This window comes from Passer montanus, unplaced genomic scaffold (assembly GCF_014805655.1).
Source record: "Passer montanus isolate IOZ18808 unplaced genomic scaffold, ASM1480565v1 scaffold98, whole genome shotgun sequence".
Taxonomy (NCBI): Eukaryota; Metazoa; Chordata; class Aves; order Passeriformes; family Passeridae; genus Passer; species Passer montanus.
In genome coordinates this window covers 2,086,376-2,108,470 of record NW_024375256.1, presented here as the reverse complement: position 1 = coordinate 2,108,470, position 22,095 = coordinate 2,086,376, and the positions used below count along the sequence as shown (strand labels likewise).

The 22,095-nt window shown below is 44.9% G+C and overlaps 1 protein-coding gene across 1 annotated transcript in view; it reads right to left on the bottom strand.

Annotated features, from left to right (window-relative positions):
- The window catches only part of ZCCHC14 (zinc finger CCHC-type containing 14), a 47,565-nt gene extending 25,476 nt beyond the window's left edge, over positions 1-22,089 (bottom strand). The window contains exons 1-2 of the mRNA XM_039696573.1: positions 21,437-22,089; positions 8,494-8,617 (exon numbers count right to left, since the gene is read on the bottom strand). Coding sequence (XP_039552507.1) covers positions 8,494-8,617; positions 21,437-22,000 — 688 coding nt within the window. The 5' untranslated portion in view covers positions 22,001-22,089. The remainder of the gene's footprint in view (positions 1-8,493; positions 8,618-21,436) is intronic.
- Positions 22,090-22,095: the final 6 nt, after the last annotated feature.

Genomic DNA, 22,095 nt, shown 5'->3' with positions numbered 1-22,095 from the left:
AACTCAAGAACAGCTCCAGATGCTTCCCTTCCCCAGCAATCTCTTCATGCAGGTCCCAGATCAGGCTCTGCTCTGGCATTTCCCAACAGACGCCGTTCATCAAAACTCCATTAAGCTGTCATTAACCACGAGAACAACTTCCTTTAAACAACCCCAAAATAACTGAATTAATGGACAAAATTCCACTGCTTTGGCTCTCCTCACATTTGTTCTTTCAGATCATGGAATCATGGAATGGTTTCGATGGGAAAGGACCTTAAAGCTCATCCAGTGCCACCCCTGCCGTGGGCAGGGACATCTCCCACTGTCCCAGGTGCTCCAAGCCCCAGTGTCCTGCACTTGGACATTCCAGGGATCCAGGGACAGCCACAGCTGCTCTGGGCATCCCTGTGCCAGGGCCTGCCACCCTCAGAGCCAAGAATTCCTCCCTAGCATCCATCCCAAACCAACTCTCCTTCAGTTTGAAGCCATTCCCTTCATCCTGTCACTGCAGTTCCTGATGAAGAATCCCTCCCCAGCTTCATGGCAGGCTGTACAGCCCCAATTTCATTTATTTATTTCCAATTCCCAAGATCACCCACTTCTCCAGTCCTACAGTTATTTGGTATCTTTTCCCTGCTGCAGTCTGATTCTTTCCAAAATCACAGGCTCCCATGTCTGCAGAGAAAAGCCCCCAGTGAGAATTCTAATGCTGACATCAAAGGCAAGCAAGAAACCTCAGATTTATTTTAAATACCCAGAAATTTGCAGGTCTGGACCCAAAACTATGTGAGAGATGACACCATTTTTAACTTGTATATTCAGATACCTCTGAAAACTCCAGCTACCTATTGAGAAAATTATTGTACTTTAAGCCTATTACCCTCAGCTTTTGGAAGCAAGAATTCATCTAAATGGAAAGGTAGATGGAAATGAAAAATGTGCTTTGCAAAATGGGGGGATTTAGGAATAAACTGTTAAGGGAAGGAACATTTACCAGCTAACAACTAACCAGCTGTAAAAGCTTCCTGAGCATGACATGCACCAGAAAATTGCCATTTAGTCATTAGTACAGTGGTGACAGTATGTAAAATGGGCAGGGATGTGCTGGATTTCTAGGAATAAGTGTGTGAATCACTCCTATTTGCTTCTCTAAAGTGCCAATTTTTATCCAATTTTGTTTAAGGGCTATGTGGGCCTAGCTAGGATAAGCAAGCCATTTATTTTAGATTCTTTCCTAAATTCTTGCATGGCCCTGTTTAAGATGGCAGCAAAATGGGCTATTTCAGAAATGCCCAGATGTTCCAGGGTGCTGCATTCTGAAGGCACGAGGAACAGCTGAGCATTTCTGAGCATTTCTCACATCCCCCTCTCAATCTGCAGGCAGCAGACACAGCAATGTCCAGCCCCACTGAGCCACTTCAGCTTGCAGCAGGAATTTGCCAGGAGGCAAAAAGCAGCAGTTAAAAATGTACCTGCTTGGGATATTTTGGGGTTTTTTCTCAGTCTTGAATTACGTATCCCTCAGTAATTTCTTACATTTTAAATTTCATCTCCTGCTTTTAATTAAGGATTTTCAGTAACAAAGCAGGTTTAAGCATTAGTTCCACCACAGGAAAAGCTCTCCCAACACCTTTTTTCTGCCTCAGAAGATGGGCTGTATGAAGCCATTACCATTAAGATCTGAGAAAAAACTGTTTTTCACCATTTAATGCGATTTTAATTAAAAGCTGAAGTTGCTTTGTTGTTTCCATGATGGGAAGAAGGTCATGCTGCTGCTTCCAGAGCTGTTGAGGTAATGACCATTAATTTTACCTTCATTAACAGCTCCTGTGCCACTGAAGGCACTTCCAGGACTCCAAAGATTTGGGAACACCCTTCTAGGAATGCACATCCTATGTGTGGCCTCCTGAGAGAGCCATGGAAAAAGGCAGAGAATATTAAATAGGAGTTGATAATCTCACTGTAGATAGTGATGATTACACTGTCCTTACCCAAGATCAGGAATGTGCCTGAGGATTGCATTACAGAGAGGTAAAATCCTTGGCACTGCTGGATTTACCAGCATCCTATTCTTAGAATTTAAATTTTTCCAAGTAGCTTGATTAAATTAATTATAAACAAAAGTATCATCCAGCTCCCACTGAAGCCAAACTGAATGGACTACTCCAAATTAAGTGTTCTTTGTCAAATCCTATTGTAGCAGAAAACTGCTCATTTCCTACTGTTTAATAAGGAAATTGTATTGCCCAGCACACAAATCTTTGTTTTTAACACAAGGATAAATAAAAGCAAGATAAATAATGGGGCTCTGAGCAACCTGGGCTAGTGGAAGGTAGCAGGGGTAGAATGAGATGAGCTTTAAATCTCCTGCAACACAAATTCTGGGATTTTATGGATTACCAAGGAACAAAACAAAGCCTTATTTCCCAGAGATCCAGGCTGTACCTCAGCTGTTCTCACTGCTCCTGGAGGAAGCATCAATGAGTCTCTTCTATGCAGACACCACTGTAAATAAAATCTCTAAATAGCTTTGTCAAATTTGAATGAATTTAATCAACAGGCTCAGCAGTTAATTAGGTAGGGAGCAAGCAGAGTGATTCCACCTCCTCACTGAGGAAAACAGGCAGGAAATCCAAACAAGACCAAAGTTAGAAAATCACTCAGCAGCTTCAGGATAAAGCCCTCAGGTTAAATGCTTGATATCCATTATTTTAGGGGAATATGGGATGAAGGCAGATGGTGTAGACACAACTAAAACTGCTCACAGGAAATCAAAGAATGCTCTGTGAGATGAACTCCAAAAGAGCCACAGGTAAATCCACAGAGCACCCCCTTCACTCTGGGTGAGCTGGGAGTGCTCCCTGTGGAGCACAAGGGGAAGGAATGGGGGCCATGGATCCCAAAGCCCAGCCAGGAGCAGTTTGAGATGTGCACAGAAGGCTGTGACAGAGCAGGCTCCAGGAGCCACCTTCCATGCAGCCAGAGCAGCTCTGTGCTGCCTCCTGTCCCCTTCCATCCTATCACAGCAATTCAGATCTCTCCTGATCAGGCTTATTGCAGGGAAAAGGAGACAATGAGGGTGACAAAGAAATACTGATTTCAACCTGGAGAGAAGATAAAAGTTAACTTTTAACAGCTGACAACATCAATTAGTCAGAGTCCAAGTGCAGCCCCAGCATGAGGAGCTCCACTCCCAGCTCTGTAACAACCACTCACCCTGGCTTTGGGGATATAAAATGGCCTTCTGTAAGCAGAGGACAACTGAACTATCAATAAAAACATGAGGTGAAATACATTTCTGATGTTTTTAAACGCCTAAACTTGAGTATTGTCTTTATTGCAAAATCAAACCTCCAACCTGAACTGAACTCTTAACTCCACATTGAGCAACGTGATTTATGCATCACCAAAAAATTCCTTAACATACAATAATCTTTTAGCATAGGGGAAAACATCCAAACATGTTTTTTTGGAGCACGCTAATCCTTGGGTTTGACTTCTAGAATTCACTGTAACTACTTGATATTCCTCAAACAACTCATGTGGCAGAGACAGAAGGTCAGGAATGCACTGCCTGGTGTGTGATCTCAACCTACATTGCTCAAGTTTAGAAGCAGAGCTCTCCCTTCAGAGGGAAAATGAACAAGGACATACACAAACAGCTGAAAAATTATATACAGTTGGGAGAGGGAGATTTTTCCTGAAGGATTATCATAGCCTAAATATTTCTTTAAGCCCTACCCTACCAGTAGTTGACCCAATATTGTTGGAGATGATGCAGTTACTTAAAAATAGAATAATCCAGCTCCACAACTGATGCAGAACAAGGCAGTCTGAAGTCTGGACCTGAACAAAATAGATTTCAGAGCTTTTTTTTCCCCTCTCCCCTGTATTTTCTGCCTTCAGCAGGCTGGTATCAAACATTTCAAGAGGAAAAGGCTGTCGGTCGCCATTAAACTGGGAGAGCTCCTGCAGCCTGGTTTCTTATGGAAAAAGAATGAGTCAAGGAAGTGGGAGAGAAAAAAAAGGTGCAAGACCGTACAAACACATTTTGCCAAGGAAAACAGAGCAGCAAAAATAGTGGTGAGACGTTCTGGGAGGCTGACATCACCCATTGCTGCTGCCTATTGTCATGAAATAATTCAGATACCAACACTGGCTGCACCTGACGAGCACCAGAAGCCACCTCCAACTGATCCCACCTGGGCTCAGCAAGCAGGGACAGATTTACATCCCAATATTGACTGAAAAATAAATCAATATATTCCTGAGATGCACTTAGAGCTTGTTTTCCTTCATGCCCACAGACTTTTATGCAGTCAGCCATGTGCTGTTCCATGTGTTTATCCAAGTCTGGGACACATCAAGGCTTTCAGGACTCGTGTGTGGACTCAGAGCATCCCTTCAATTAAGCAATTGGTTTTCCTGTGCTCAGCAGAGCTAAATGGAGAAGAGATTGTAGAATAAAGGCTCCTGCCCCCATTTTCCATCTCAAAGCTTTACTCCTCACTCTCCAGAAGCAGTTTGTGCCTATCCTTAGATCCTGTGTTGCAAGAATTATGATTCAGCTTCACTGTAGAAGGATCAGATTTCAACAGTTGCCTCATTTGAAATCAGGCTGGCGTGGAGACAATTTGGAGGGTTTTGTGTGGCAACAGAGGAAAGGCAAGATAAATATACAGGAAACACCAGAATAGGAGAGTTCCTGTCACTTTGCAGAAAATGAGACTTGTTCAGTTGAGGAAAACACTGTCCAGGCTGCTCTGGGGAGGGACATGGCAAGGGCCACCTACAAAATGATCAGGGATGAGTAAATTCTAAACCTCCAGGGCAGGAAACTTCACCCAGAGGCCAGGACAAATCAGGATTTTACTGATTTGCTGAGATTTTTACTGGTTTTACTGAGAGCAGAGGCAAGATGAAGCCTGCACAGTCTCTGTCCTGGGATGTTTGTAACTTATGCTGTCTTTATAATAAAGATGCTTTTGTTCTGCACTTCAACATCTGGTCTAATGCATTTAATTCCTCTGTGTGTTTGGAAAATATGCTGTGGTCAGTGAGCATGTTTAATACATTGCTAAAATATGTCACATGCAGAGAGCAGGACTTGCCTCCACTGCTCTCCACCTAATGGCCAAATCCTTGGAACCTGACAGCAAAAGAGTAATTAACAACATCTCTGGAGCATGGAAAATTCCTATTGCTTTTTTGAACAAATAAAAACAAGCTGATTTTTTCAGTCAGCTGTGATAACCAATAACTACACTCTTTTGGGAATTACCCCAACCCTACATCCATAGGCTCGTTAAAAATTAGCTCTGTGCACGGGGCTTCCCATGGGTCACACAGCTCCTCCTGAACTTTGGAATAGAAATGGAATTTCTTGAATTTCCCTTTGCTACCAGCAGAGGATTGCCTGCAAAACAAAGCAGGGAAAAGCAATTTTAACTCGTGACTTTTTTTAACCATTTTCTATTGGGAAAGGCTGGGGGACAAAGAACGCCCAACTTTTATTTGAATTTGTTTTATTCAAATGGTATTAAAACCATTAATAAACCTGACTACATTCTAGGAACAGTGGGAAGAGGGACAGAAATCAACACATCTCTCTTGGAATTTTAATTGTATGTAACCCAAGAATCTCTGTGCTTATCTCTGCTCTGCTTGACCAGTGAGATCTGTCAGTGCCTCAGTACCTGTGAACAAGCCTGACAAGCTTCCAGCACAACAGCCAGATCCTGAGAACAGGGAACGCCCCCACTTCCCAAAGCTACCTCCACTTAAAACAATTCCCCATCTGTGGAAACAGCTTTGAACAGCCCTAAACCACTGCTCAAAACAGGAATAAAAAGCACAATTCACAGAGCAAGTTACAGTTGCTGAATTTCACGAGAGCTCCACATCCTTCTGTCAGAACCCATCTGTATTTTTTTCTCTGCTTGCACAGGGCAAATTTTTAAACTTTATTTCATAAAAGAAAAGCCCAGATAGAGCACAGATCCCCAAAATATTTATGTCAGCAGGCACAGAACTTCCCAGCGCCACAACTTTCACTTGGAAGCAATGCCCACCTGGTTTATCCCATTTTACCATGGATATGTACACAGGGGCAAAAGGGTTTAGCCTGGAGAAACAGCAGGAAAAAAACTGAGGAATTCTATTAAAAAAACCAAGAGTTTGCTGCTCACCACTCTCAACAACTTGAGTATTACAGCATGGCTCCAGTACCTGGGCTAGTGGAAGGTGTCCCTGCCCATGGAATTAGACAATCTTTAAGGTCCTTTCCAATCCAAATCACTCCACAATTTATGATTTAATGCCTGACACTGCTCCCACAGCGAGCTGGGCCTCTGAGGTAAAAGCAAAGGTTGGTGCACTTCTCAGGATGACACTCCTGTTATAAACTCATTTCCTGAGGCAGCACAATTCTGCTGAAATTACTCCCAGGTATCTGACAAGTCTCTGCACGAAGCTGTACAAACATTCCAGCTCCCACTTCCAAGAGCACACACACTGCCACAGAGATCCAGCAGAAAGCTCCTCTCTTCCTGCCTCCCTCCCATGTAGGAACTCCACATTTGATGCCAAAAGTGGCAGATTAAGGAAAACACAGCCACTGAGAGCTTTCAGGTCCAAGCTGCTACAACCCCAGTCACTGTTCAGCTGGGGAGAGTAAATTAAATTACTGACACGTCTCCAAATCAGGATTAAAACATTCCCTGGGTTAATACAAACTGTCTCTAATCCAGCTAAGCACAACAAATACTGCACCTTTCCCATTTTTCTTTTCTTTGTCATGTTTCAGCTCCAGCCTTTTTAACTGAGGCACTTCCAGCTCCAGGGCTTTGCCAGGAGAGGAATGATGACCTTGGGCAGCTCCTTACTTCTAGGGAGAAATCCTGTCCTGTCAAGCTGTCTGAAACCAGGCTCACTAAAAAATAACATGAAAATCAAGCATCCCGTGCTTTCATGACAGTTTTATGTACTCCAGGTTAAAAAGTTGGTGGGTCCTGCCAAATGAAGAGCTGTGCTTGCTATGAAAATGAGGAATATAAGTCAGGAACAGTGGATTCAGGTGACAAATAATCCTAAATTGCACTCCAAGCTGAAGAAACAGAACCCCAAAACATCAAGGAGAACTCAACACTGCTGGTGAGGCAGAAAGCAGGATATCAGTATTTGTTCCACACCCCCTTTTCCCAACCATCACTGAGGCACTCTGTAAATTACACTGAACACGAGGCAGGTATTCTATAAGAGAAAAACAGATCAGAGCAAAACCTAATTAATTTTCACAGCGTACCATGACTAATCTTAGCATATATGGTACTGGAATAGCAATCACTGAGTACAAATGAAAACAGTGTTGAACCCTGTCCTATTTTTAATCAGATGAAAGCCACAAACCCAGGCATGCTTCTGCTTAGTGCTGCGTTTTCTTCTACCCTGATGGTTTTTACAGCTGGAGAAATGGCTACTTCCAGCATTACTGGGCTGTAAAAAATGACTGCTCCTTCCACTTCTGGGATTACAGTGGAGTGTGTCACTGAAAAGGAGGGCTGGTGGAGGAAAGACAACATTTCTTGGGACATTTAACCCTTTCTGAGCTGTACCAGATCCTCTGAGTGAAGATGTGCTTTGAAGTTCTTGAATTTCTCTGGTATCAAACTGTATTTGCAAAGTTCTGTAGAAAGCCAGTGGAAAAGAAGAAAAGAGAACAAATTCCAAATTAAAAAATTTAGATGGTGCCCGACAATATTTTTAATGCTATTTGAAGGCAACATGTGAGGGCAGATATCTCCCCTGATTAATTCTGCCCTAGAGGGCTCCCAAAAGCTGTTCTGCACAAAGAGCAGCTCCCAGTTCAAAGACTTTCCTCATCACCAGTGATTTTTTAAATGCATTAAATAAAAACATTGTTAGTCACATTTTAGCCTGGACATTTTCATATTTGCAGAGAGAGCCTGGAGTGTGGAAATGGAATAATTAACCCTGATTTGCTAAGCCCAGTTTTTAGCCAGGTCAGCATGCAATATAGCATTAAAAAAAAACCAGATTTATTTTGTAACAGAGAAAGGTGCAAGATCTCTCTCCTATCTTCCACTTTTCACTCAGTTTCCCATTTGGGAAAGCAAGAGAAAGGTGGAAGTGGCAGTCAAACTGTGTAAATGCCTTTTCCCTTTATCCAAGAAATAACCTGCTGAGAGGTGGAATACCCAAGATACCTTCTCTTGAAACACCAGCTTTGCTCTCAAAAATATTCTCCAAGAGTGGGTATCTCAAAAAACTTAGTTGTTTATTTTTTAATGGAAAAATCAGGATACTCTTCTCTCACTGGCCATTTCTCCCTGACACACTCACAACTTCCTCCAAACCCTTCTGACTTCCATTGCTCAACCCAGAATAAAGCAGCAGAATTCCAGCCTCCAACCCCAAAGAAAACAAAGCTGAGCTCCACCAAGGATCTGAGCTGGTTCCCCAGGGGCAGCAGGCAGGAGGAGAAGGACACACCTTTGGAGTGTTTCCCCGAAGGCCTCTTGGGTAGTGACTCCTCCATGGAATGTGTGGATGTGTGGAGCACATTTTCCAAACTGTTACTGACACTGTTGATGGGGGTCTCCGACCTTGGAGTGACCTGGAAGGAAAAGTACAAAAATCCATTAAAATAAACGGAGGGAACACACAAACATCACACCTTCTGTGCAGGGAGGGATCCCCTGGGAAGGCACTCAGGAGAAGCTGGCTTCTCTTAAAACTGAGGGTGTTACTCCTGATATTCCCAAGTAACAGTTCAGGGAAGTGCTTTCAGTCAGCAGCTATTCACAAACTGAGATTATCTTGGCTAATCTAAAAAGCTACTTACAGCATAATTCTTTTTTAAACAATAGTCACCCAGCAGTCAATTGGAGAGAGATTGCAAGACCTTTAACCTCTGCACACCACAGATTTTAACTTTTCCACAAGAAAACTGGGGAAAAGGGCTCTTGGAAAATGTCACATTTATGTTATGACACTGTGCTGGTTTTGGGTGGGGTAGAGTTAATTTTCTGCACTGTGAGGCTGGTTTGGATTTGTGCTGGAAGCTGTGGATAAGTCAGGGATGCTTTGGTCACTGCTGAGCAGGGCTGACACAGCCGAGGCCTTTTGGGGTCCTCACCCCACCCCAGCAGCACAGAGTCTGGGGGGACACCAGGGGCTGGGAGGGGACACCAGGGGCAGCCAGCTGAGCACAGCTGCTCCAAGGGATATTCCAGGCCTGTGGCATCCTGCTCAGTATGGAAAGCTGAGGGAAAGAAGGAAGCAGGGGACATTCTGTGACCCCAATACTCTTCCCCAGTCACCATGACCTGTGAGGTTTCCTAGCAAATCCATACCCTGCCCATCCATGGGGATTTGATTCCTTTGCTTTGCTGGCACGTGTGGCTTTTGTTTTCCCTATTAAATTGTCTTGAACTTTTGCTTTCCCCATTAAATTGTCTTGAACTTTTGTTTTCCCCATTAAATTGTCTTTATCCTAAGCCAGGAGTTGCCCCTGTTTCTCTCTTCCCACTCCCTCCCCATCCTGGTTCCAGGGGAGCAGAAGTGGCTCCATGGGGCTCCATTACCCCTCCAGGAGGAGACTCAAGGCATTCCCAAGCGTTTCCACAATAGACTGCAATGAAAAATTCTTAGCAAAACCCTGATTTTCTTGTCTTTGCCATTTAATAACCTGTCATGATCATATTTCAATGGAAACTTCTATCCTAACAATCCCCAAGCAGAAGGTTGAAAGATCAAAACAAAAAAGGGTTTGAGAACCTTGAAGAGGAAAAGATGCTTTAAAGAGGGAGTTCAGACCAACAAAAACACTCCCAGTAACTACTCAGAGTAACGGTGTGACTTGAAATTCAATTGTTACATCTGGAATCAACCTGAGCTGCTGGTAGGGAGAGCTGTAATCAGAATTCCACATGGATTTTTTAGCCTGGCACAAATCACAGGAGAAAAAGTGCATCTTGCCATAACAAAATTAGTTCTCCTTCACTCAGGGTAACTCCAAAGCAGCAGCTCCAGGTCCCTGGGAGGGAAAAGGCTCCCCCAGACCCTGCTAACTTGACACAGTGCCCTGAGCTGGGGCAGTTTCTGCAGAAAACAATACTTTGCACACCCTCCTGTTCCACGTTGCCGTCAGTCAGCACACACAATGCGAGTCAGAAATAGCACAGCCCCACTCCATGCAATTACCTATTGTAAGCTCCATTTTAAGACTGACATTTATAGATTTATACACACTTTAAGGCAGTGGAACAAGTGAAAGGCTCTGTATACTTGACGTCCATAAAAAAGCTTCTACGTGTAAAGAAATCAATCCAGAATGGCAGATGAGTGTCAGGAAAAAAGAGGGTTACAGGGAGCAGCTTTCCTTTTCAGCACTACTTCTTGACAAAAAAATAAAGTTTATTTTATATATAAAAATGCAAAAGTGTTACATTTATCTAATTATTTCTTCAGCACAGCTTCTCACCAATAACAAAACTTAACACCAAGCTTTGCCTTAGACCAATCATTAAACTCCCAGCTTGGCAGGAGGGTGGGGAAGAGTTTAAATTTAAATTTCCTTTGCCAAAGTCAGTCTTTAGCTGAGCTTATCTCACACAGCCTCTCTCCTGGAGCTCATTAAAGTCTCCATCCAGCCCAAGGCTGCTGGGAGGAAGTTCCAGAGGGCTGAGCACCATCCTCCTGGCACAGGGACAGCACAGAGGAGCAAGCTGGGAAAGGAGCTCCGGCAGGGCTGCGTTATCCTGGACAAGCAGGTTCCAAATATTCAGAATAATCAGAAATATAAACATTCAGAATGATTGAAGCTGGGTAAGAGCAGCCACACAGCTCCAGAAAACCTCTGAACAAGCAGTTTGTTACAATTTATTGCCTCTTATCTTGTATTCCCTCCTCTCCACTCTCCTTACAACAAGCATCGCGTGCAGCTTATAATTTGCATTTTGTTTATACATAACCTCCATTTTTTTTCCATAAAGATTTAATTTTCCTAGACTTGCTAAGGATTAATTTAGCCCATATGTCTTGTCTGCCTGAGCTCATACTATCTGATCCCGTCGCACATCAAAGCAGTTCCAAATTGGCCTAGAAAAATCACAAAGCTCTGATTAGTTCCAAATGGAGCACTTTGTTAGGGAGCTGAATGGTGTTAGAACCACTGAATCCCACTGCTTAAAGCTTCCATTCCAAATTTTGAAATCATTTTTTCCACTGACTTAAACATCACGATACTGCAACGGTTTGGATTTGTTTAGGGAAAGTGAAATAATGAAAAGTGGTTTGCAAATCAAAGTTCCAAAATAGTAACAGCATTTTTTTATCCTTCTTTTTTTTTTTTTTCCTCCAACTTGAGGCCAAGCCAAACAGAGGAACAATAACCCATCAGCTCAGAACTGCAGGAGATATTGTCCTGGGAGGGTTAGGAGAAACACTGGGAAAAGCTTTACAGGAAGGACCTGTTCAAATTCAGCTGCAGAAATTCAGGAGGGAGAGTTCTCCATATCTGAACACTCCTGAAATCCCTGGTTAGGCTCAGCACAAACAGCTCCTCAGGACAAACTGGATTTGGAATAAAGAACGAGGCATTCCAGGGAGATAAGGGTTTGGAGAAGCAGGGAGCAAATTTCTCTGGACCTTTTAGGAGCTGTAACATCTGTGAGAAAGCCAAGATGCCATTTAGGAATAAACATCTGCAGCTCCAGAACTGTTCAAGGCTTGTTTGCTGAGGCACTAACAGGCCACAGTGAAGATGGATAAGTTGGCATCACAAGAACCAGGAATGTTCAGGCCATACATCATACAAACCACAGGAGTGACATTTTATAAATGCAGGAAAAAAAACCCATGAATCACTCAAGGTCTAAGAAAAAAACAGCATTAGACCTCTGAATAAAAGACTGGATTTTTCTACAGAAATTACTTGAGAACATCAGCAGAAACAGTCCATAAAGAGCCACCAAAACTAGCAGCAAGGCCAGAGTTAAATATTCTGCCTGGTTTTACCCCAGCACAGCATTTCCAGGGAGAAGGAAAACCTTCTGATGCACCTCTCCATAGCTTCACTGCATTGTTCAGGAATTCCTTCCACACCACAGTGGCCTGAAGGCTCCTTCAACACCTTTAAAAGCTGAAAGTGGGTGCAGAAAAGATCCTTAAAACTATTTTTACTCCATTCTAATGCTGCATCTTTGACTGGAGCACGCTGGTTGGGAGGAAGGTGAGATGAGCTTCAAGGTCTCTCCTAACCTTGATGATCCTGGGACCCTTTGATCTGCTCCCTCCACAGCAAAGCATCTGCCTCACAGATGGACTTCTGATTTTCCAGATGCAAACCCTGCTGTCTCCTGCATTTCAAGTTAAAGGCAGAATTGAAAATCACAAAGAAAATTGATCACTGCTCAGCGACTGAGGCTCAGAGTGAATTCTTCTCTGCCTCACTCTCCATTGCAATGATGACAGGATCAAAATTGGTATCAGCCACTGAAAAGTGGATCCTTCCCAACACAGATCATTCAGAAGGATCACTGAATGCTGCCCTGGAGTCCTCCACCCCCAGGAGTTACCAGGAAGAGAAACAATTGCTTTGAGCCAGGGGTTGATGACAAATGTGCCAAGGGAACAGAATTCCTTGCTAGAATTCTGCCATTATCACATTTTTCCCATTTTCACCTGTCACCACCCAAACCCAACCTCCTTTCCCACCGAGTGCAGTGACAGGTTGGCCTTGATGATCTCCAAGGTCTTTTCCAACTCATTAATTCTGTGATTTCCTTCTCAGCACCAGAGAGGTCCTAACAGGTTCAGATCTTCCTGGGACAGCAAAAGCAGCTCTGGAAGCTCTCCTGAGCTCTCAATCCATTAAAAAGCACACAGGAAAATAAACCCAGGTGCTCCCCACAGGTGGTGCTGCTCTTTCAGGCACTGCTGCCTGAAGTGGCTCTGTCCCGGCAGTGGGAGTCACTATGGAAAATGGGAAATCTGGGAAGCTGGGTAACTGTCAGCTTTGCTAACACTGAATACAGCAAAGTCTTTCATAAAAATAACAGGATTGATAGGAGTCAAACTTAATGTGGTCAGAGTTTTACCAAAACAGCAATTATCTGTTCCTTTGAAAAAATAAACAGGGCACAGAAAATACATGGTTTAATAGCAAAGTATTTGCTGACTTAGTTTGAAGTGGAGCCAAAAATATTAAAAAAAAAAAATCAACAGAGCTCCTACCCAAAGCACTATGGACATATGGAACAATGATACAGGATCTGAGGGAACAAAATATGGATTTCTATACCTTGTTAGGTAAGAAATTTAGGTCATGTATTACACAGGAAAAGCAAACAATATATGGGAGCAATGAGTGAGTTAAGTGAGGTCCTGGAGCCCCAAGCCACACAAACACATTCTCCCACTGATCACACAGAAAAACTTTCCCATGTTTTCAACAATGGCCAGTGATAAATTGAGAGTCCCACAGAGAAATGCTTCTGTCCAAAGTGGCTTTTGAAATCTCCTTTAAAAAAGGGTTTTTAGCCATAAAGTGCCCTCCAGGAGTAGGTAACATGTAGGAGTGAGCCCAGGAACTGGAACAGTGCCTCCAGGGGGTAAAAACCACTCCACTCCTGTCCTGCCAGGTTCATATTACTGAGTATTAACAGCAGCTTATTTGAGGTTAACACCAAGGTCTTTAACGTGGTGCAATCCTGTTGGCAAGAGGGCTCCAGGAGAAGTTTCATGGCAAGGACACGGCCCCTGCCAGCTCAGGCTGACTCCCACCAAAGGGACAAACTCAGGGCTTTAAGTAATCTCAATAAAAATGCATTGCTGACACTCAGCTGTCGGGCTGACACCGTATGATTGCTCATCAGGCTAAATCCAACGGGAGACAGAGCAACTCATGCAGGGATGTGAATTCCAGATGCAGAGCAAGGCCAGGAGGGGCAGGACTGAGCCAACACCTTCCTCTGGGTGGTAACAAGGCAGCCTTGTGAAACCGCTGCCTCGGGCACCACTCCTGCATCTGCTCACACCCAAACTCCTGAGTGCCCTCCCACCAGAAGAAGAAAATTCCAACCTTCTCCTTTGGAAGATTCAGGCTCTTCCATGAGGATGGTTAAGAAGTGCTCACAAACACCCCACACTCTCCACACACCCAGTAAAGTGCTCACCACTTGAATGTACATATATTTAGTTGCTTTGTTGGACTGGGATGTGGATGCAGCTGGAAGTGTTTGGTTTGTGTTAAAATTCAAGTGGTTCCAACAGTCCAAATAAGCTGTGAGAGCCAGGTGCCTCCATGTTTCAACAGCTACAAAATACACCTTTTCTCCTAGAGGAGGAACACAAAGGGTGAAGAGGCAATTCACAGGGAAATGGGATAATGGATAATTGATCAGATGGTTCTGTCCTGGGAGACTCTCTGGAATGAAATGAGGCATGTGGTACTTAAACACCACAGGACAATCACACACCTGCTCCAAGGCTCCTCATGAATTCAGGAGAACAGATGGACCAAAATAAGGCTGGGCTGGATTTTATAGACTAATTTCCACTAAAACCCCTTTGCTTAAAGAATGGTGAACACTGTCAATAACAGGAACATAAATCTACCATAGAGGTACTGGATTAATCAAATCTGAATTTTACAAACCAATCATTCAAACCACCTCAAAATCAAAACAAATCCCTGCTTCTAAGCAGACCTTGGAACAAACACTGCTGCTCTACACCCCAGCACTGGTGCACAAACCTGACCCTGTTTCTTCAGGTGATGCCACCAAAAGCCAGCCACCCCCTGTCTCTTCTGCAACAACTCACAAAGAAATTATCTGACAGGTCACAAATCCACTGAATTCTAGCTCTCCCTCCTTCCCCTCCTTCCCCTCCTCAACATTCACTTAAATAACAGCTTGAGTGTAATAAAACTCCACAGAATCATGGAAGCACAGAGTCATTAATGCTGGAAAGGACCTCTGAGAGACCAAGTCCTACCACGATCAGCACTGAACCATAATCCCCAGTGCCACACCCACACATTTCTGAACACTTCCTTGGATGGTGATTCCACTGCTTCCCTGGGCAGCCCATTCCAATGCCTGAACACCCTTTCAATGAAGCAATTTTCCCTAATATCCAGCCTAAACCTCCCCAGGAGCAGCTGAGGCTGTTCCCTCTGCTCCTGTCCCTGTTCCCTGGAGCAGAGCTTGTCCCCCTGATGGTGATTCCACTGCAGCTGAGGCTGTTCCCTCTGAGGTCCCCCCTGAGCCTCCTTTTCTCCAGGCTGAGCCCCTTCCCAGCCCCCTCAGCCCCTCCTGGGGTTCCATTCCCTTCCCAGCTCCCTCAGCCCCTCCTGGGGTTCCAGACCCTGCCTAGCTCCATTCCCTTCCCTGCACACCCTCCAGCCTCTCAATGTCCTTCTTTCTTCCACTTATGGAGATAAAAGAAGGCAGTATTGGAGAAGAATTCATAATACACATGAAAAGTGTTCACTTTCACTATTTATCATCAGGACTTGGCAGGTCTGTAATTAAAATTAAGACCTTGCTCTTAAGTAACTGATCTGATTATTTCTGGATCACTTCAGCTATTCACAAAACCCCTGCAACTCTGTACCAGCCTGAACACCTGTTAAAAGGTTTATCCCTCCCAATGCTGATTATTGGATATATCCCAGTGGAATCAATGGAAAAATTCTGGTTCAGCATGAAGCAAGAGTGAGGAATTTAGAAGTTTGCTCATTACAAACCCCATGCAAAACAACACAGATCTGAACCATATCAACATCCTTTTGCTTGAATTAATACCCATTTCAAATCTCAGGAAGAAACAGCTTCAATTCAACTGGCTCCAAGACTGAAGTCAAATTCAAGTAGAAGTATGACAATGGGTCTTGTTTCCACAGACAAATTAGATCCAGCATTTCTATAATAAAATTCTGTGGGCTCTAAGAAATCTTATCTATGTTCTTGGGACTATATTTGCTTTTCTTAGGGATAAAAAGCACTCCAGAGAAAATAAATGGAGAGTGGAGTATTTGAATATTAAAGATGACAGAAGAGGCTGAGCTCTGGCCTGCCAGGAAGAGAGGCAGGGCTGTACCCACTATCACTGAAGGTGACAGGACCTCTGTTTTAGCAACTCAAACATTTACAAACCCACTAAACCAAATGGTTAAACACTTCCAAACAAGGCTGCTGTTCAGCACCTTTGAAGTCAGCCCCTGGAATGCCTGTGAGGTGTGGTTAACTTCTGCTGGCTCTGCCTCTCCACTCCAGATCTGCTGCAGGATCTCCTCCAGCTCATGCACTGATTCCATTAAAACAGTTTGGGCTGCTACAGTCCAAAACATCCAACACCTTCCAACAGGAATCTTTATCCCACAAGAACGAGACTCACTTCAGTGCTGCTTCACTGACAACTAACAGTTCTGAGGTAATTAGTAGAAAAAAGAGTAAATTTAAAAAAAAAAAGTGAAGTGGAATGCACTTTTTAAAACAAAAACTTCATTCAGCCCGTGCAAAAATAAATGGGAAAACAGTTCATGGAAAAAACATCATCATTATTAGCTCAACACACATTTTTTTGGCTGCTCTGTTCCTGATGTTTGGGTGCATGGTGCATTTCCCAAGCAAACTCCTTTAGGCTCCTAAACTCAGGTTCACCATGTAACATACAATTAGGCAAAGTCAATTTGGGGCTAATTAATATTGTTACTGCCCAAGACCATGGTTGTCCAAGGATTCCTTTATATGTAAAGCTCATTTCTGAAAATTTTGCAGGTTTGAGACTAAACCATTTAATCACATTTCAGATGAGTAAGAAAAGAGCCAGAGGGGGAAGCCTGACATTTCTAGAGTGGAATATCAAGAGGTGTGTGCAATCCACGTTGCCTGGAGTACCCAAAAATTCTCAAAGGACATGCAAAAGACATGCAGGGCTTGGCAATGCCACCAGCTGGAAGCTACAAGACCTGTCCCTACAGCTCCTGAGGTTGGATTCATGTGGTTTGGAAAGTGAGATCATTCTGAGATAGCAACTCCTGATACCAGTGAGTAAACACTCTAATCCCAGCCAGCAACTGCTCTCAACATGGTCCTCTGCTCAATCCATGAAATACCCTCAAAGAGGCTAAAAATTAAGTTGGTCATGATTTATTCTATCCCTACACAGCTCAAAAAAAAAGCCATAGAGGCAGCTGACATAGATCACTTAATAGCTGCACTGCTGTCTCTGTGAGGGCTTGACAACTCAGCTTCAACCCAGCAAGTGATGGTTTTTTATAACTCCTCACTCCATTGGTGAAGTAAAAATATCAGAATATTTCTCAATGGAGTTATGTCCATTCATGCTCCTGAGGCAAACAGTGCAGACAGGTGAAAATGTTTGAAATGGATCCCTCAGAAATCTCCACAGCTCCCAATACACAGCTTTGAGTTCTTTGGAAGTTTTAGAGGAGCCTATGGAATTAGCATGAGTGAAAAATAGTCCCTTATGCTATAAACTTGAAATAGCCATTGGTGCAGTATTTGGAAGCTGACTGGGCAAGACTTCTCCTTCCCATTCACAAGATACCAGCCTGAAACAAGCACATAACTATGGGGTCACTGCCCCTTATTTCTCTTCAGCTGCAAACAAACTGCACTCAGGGGGACTATTTCTGACCCTGGCTCTGCAGCTGAACCCACAGCCAGATCAGAATCATCACCACAGAACCATGGAATGGTTTGGGTGGGCAAGGACCTTAGAGCTCCTCTCATTCCAGCCCCTGCCATGGCTGCTCCATGCCCTGTCCAGCCCGGCCTTGGATACTTCCAGGGATTCAGGGACAGCCACAGCTTCTCTGGACAGCCTGTGCCAGGGCCTCAGCACCCTCAGAGCCAAGAATTCCTTCCTAATATCTGATCTAAACCTACAGCTCATCACCCTGACTGCACTGAAGAGCTCTTGTCACAGCAGAGCAGGTGCTGAGCACCCAAAGCATTCTCTTATTTCCCTGGTTTTTCAGCACGATCTCAATGAGGAGATGAAACAACTCCAGGAATCAGAGTGACAGACTCATGAGTAACTTCCCCAGCTCTGAAGTTCTGCCCTCAGAGTCACTGGCAGTAGAGTTCTTGAGAGGGAAAGTCCATGCAGAGATTCCTATTGTGGTGTCCAGCATCAATGCAGAACAGAACCCAAGTTCAGATTTGTGTTTCCATCTGCCATCCACCCCAGCAGAGAGTCACAGAATCACTGAGCTTGGAAAAGACCTCCAAGGTGATCAAGTCCAAGCTGTGACCAATTCCCACCTTGTCCCCAGCCCAGAGTGCCACCTCCTGAATTCCTGGGACACCTCAGGGATGGGCACTCCAACCCTCCCTGGGCAGCTCCAATCCCTGACCCCCCTTTCCATGGGGAAATTCCTGCTGGTGTCCAACCTGAGCCTGAGGCCATTCCCTCTCCTCCTGTCCCTGTTCCCTGGGATCTGTCCCCTCCTGGCAGGAGCTGTGCAGAGCCAGGGGGAATTGCTGGGATGTCCTGGGCAGCACCAGGAGCTGGACTCACTGATCTTTGTGGGTCCCTTCCAACTCAGGACATTCCATGAATCCATCCTCACAGAGTCCAAGGCCATGTAGAGAGGGCAGCATTTTCCCTCCTGTTCATAAAATGTTCATTTTATATTATCAGGTAGAACCCATCAATCTCATAATTACTGACCTACTTAAAGCCAGCCACAGCCACCTTTTCCTGCAAAGTTAAGGTTCAGATAAGACAAGAAGCATCTAAAAAAGCACAAAAAATACATGGGCAGCTGTTTTAAGCCTCCTCACAGTCAGCAGCTGTGGGCAGCAAAAGGAAACAGCAAAAAGCAGTTTGCATCACTGACCACCTTCAGCTGTGTTCACCTACCCCAAAGCTACTTGAGAAATCATTAAATATTTACAGTAAATTTGTATCAACTGTTCAGTCTCTTCACCGTTAAACACAATTTGATTTTGAGATATTTCACTGTTAAATGTGAAAGAGGAGATGGAAAAAGGAATGCAAGGTCCAATCCTCTGGAAAAAGTTATAGCTAATACCAGGTTGGGGCACATTTTAATAGGGCTGGCTAGGCAGAAGCAGCACATTCCCATCGGTGTCTGCAAGGAGAACAAAGAGCACGGCTCAGATTTCTGTTGCATCTCCCCGACTAAACAAGTTAACCATAAATCAGAAATTGTAACAGCAGGGCAGGTACAGTTACACAAGAGTTACACCCCATTCCCACTCTCCCAAGGGGGAAACTGAGGATAACTCAGCCAGTTCCCAAGCAGCTCCCTGCCTGCAATCCATCTCACATCCACACCATCCCAAAGTTTTCAGGACCTCAGATGGGGAGCACTTCTCCAGCTCCTTAAGGATGAGCTCAGAGAGGAGAATTCCCCCATTTAACACCCAGCTTCCAGCTCAGCGTGGCTAACCCTGGAGTAAAGCAGCAGGAGCAGGAGCAAGTGCTGGCACCAGGGAGGGAATTCTCCAATTCCAAGCAGGAAGAGCAGCAGCCCAGGGCACTCACCTTCCCTCCACAGCCACACTGTTTTTTTTCTAGGTGATGTTACAAAATAAGGATTGTCACAACAACACTTGGTAATACCTCAAGGACTCGGTGTTGGAATTTATTTGTGCATATTTAAACATGGCTGAGTGGAGAAAGAGATTGTTTTTTCCATTTGCTTCATCCAACTCCTGGTTTAAGCCAACTGCTTACTCTAAAAGTAACAGAATTCCCCAGTTCAGAACAACAACAAAAAATAATCTTAAGGAAATCTGCATCACTTCAAACAAAATGCACATTCAGAGACTGTGAAGGCAAAGTCACCTTTGTGTTCCCTCTCACTACTCTGTACTTAGCAACCAAGATTCTTCAACACAGAATCTATAAAAATGTGCTTTTCAAAGAGACAACCCTTCAGTGAGCTCAGAAGAAAAGAAAAATCAAACGCTCCTGGCTGCCTTATTCCTGGCAGGAAAAATGGCAGGATGGATTCTCCGTCCATCTTAGATTGACATAAATACTGCTGGAGTTTCTCAGCTCCATAAATCCTGCAGCTCAGAAAGAAGACGCTCAAAAACCTTCCTGCCTGCCTGATTTTATCTTTTTTTTCTTGCTTGTCTTATTTTGGGGGAACTTGGACATGATTTACAGTGTTTCCTTTCCAAGCCAGGGTCGCTGCATCATTTGAATAAGGGAAGCTGCAAGTAGTGAAGTATCTGAAAAGAAGCTTTTTTCTGGTTTGAATTATACCCTTCTGCATCCTATGTGAAATATTCTTTCCAGCTATATTTTATCCACATGGAGGTTTCAGCTGAATGAAGAGGCTCTCCCATGCCTTGTTCTTTCCCCCTTACTACAGGAGATTAGGAACAAGACAGGAAGGGAACAATAAGAAAAATATGAAGCTGAACACATCTCAATTTCACAAAGCAGAGGTGTTTAAACAAACATGAAATTGGAAGGGAATTTGTATTCAGGGGAAGGCTGTGCACAGATTTCTGTCTCAGTCTGGAATTCAACACTCAACTTAGTGAAATCTTTACTGAGCCCTGAGAAACAGCTTTATTTAGGACATTACTCCAATCCAGGGGTTTTCACAGCTTTTAGGTATTCCCACCGTTCCCAAGAGCAGGGTAACACATCATCCACTCATCCTCAAAGGCTGCAGCCTGTTAACTTCTCACAAGCCCCTTCTAAGCTGGTGCTTAGGCTGAACTTTCAAGCTGGTTAAAATCAGGCAAAGACACTTTGACTCCCTAATTTGTAGCGGGCTGAGAGCAATTAAGCAGCCACATATCCAATGACTTACAGCACATCTTAAATCGTTCCTGTCTGGCCTAACTGCTGGCAACTGAATGAAAGAACAGCAAGTTAATGACGGTGAACCCCGACACCAGGATCAATACCCGAGGGATGCAGAGTGACACAAAACGACAGCATTTCTTTGGGCTTAACACCAGCAACTCCAAACGTCTGCCATCACATCCCTCTAAACAAAACCCAGTCTCACCAAGATGCTTTGGACACTGGACAGCTACAGCTCCTTTCCAACTTTTTCCAGGGGGAACTTTCAAACAGATGCTTTTATCTGGCCATGCTTTTATTCCCCTTCCTAAATCACCGGTTTTCCACGCAGCTGGCAGGACTGTTCCCCCAGCAGATGCTCTCAGGAGCAATCAGGGAAGGCTTATATTGCTGCTGGTGATCTGCCCGTGCACCCCTTCTCATTTAAATGTCACAAGCTCCTAAAAACTCCATCCTGTGCCCTCAGCTGGCCATAGCCACCATCAACCAAACGCCTGCTTCTGTAGCTGCCATTTACCACGGCGCTAAAGCACTGTTTGAAATGAGAGCCGAAAGCACAGCCCGGTGCCATTCCAGCGCGCAGAAAGGCAGGACAACCCACCTTATGGCAGCCAGGATAGGTTGCCATGGTGTTGAGGGTAGAGGTGCTGGGATTCTTGCTGGTGCTGGCCATGAGACTCTGGATCTGGGTGAGCTCCTGCCTCAGCACCTGCTTCTGGTGGAAGCTGAACGCCGGGTGGTTGGATGCCATGGTGAAGAGCAACAGGAACTCATCCCCCGTGCGGCCCTCGTTGAGCTGCAGCCCGTAGTTGTTGATGACCGAGTCGATGTGGGTGAGGGTGCGGAACAGGACCCCGGCGGCCTCCCGGTGGGCAGAGCCGAGCAGGGCGAGGGACACCAGCAGCTTGCTGCGCACCACCTCGTCCGTCAGGTTGGTGAGGCTGCCCAGGTCGGCCGGGTTGTTCGCCTTGATCTCGGAGTCGCGCAGGGAGTGATAATCCTTGCGGGCCAGGTCCTCCAGGCAGGCGCCCAGGAAGCGCAGCTCCAGCGGGATGCACAGGTCCAGGAGGCCGCACAGGAACTCCACGCGCTGCGGCGAGGGCAGCTCGGAGAACCAGCGGTACACGCCGTCCCGCTGCAGCCGCGGGCACCGCTTCTCCACCATGGTGCCCCGCGCCGAGCACGCCCCGGCCGGGGCTCGCACACCCGGCCTGGGGCAGCCCCGGGCGGGCAGGGCCGGGCCGGGCCCCGCTGAGGGCG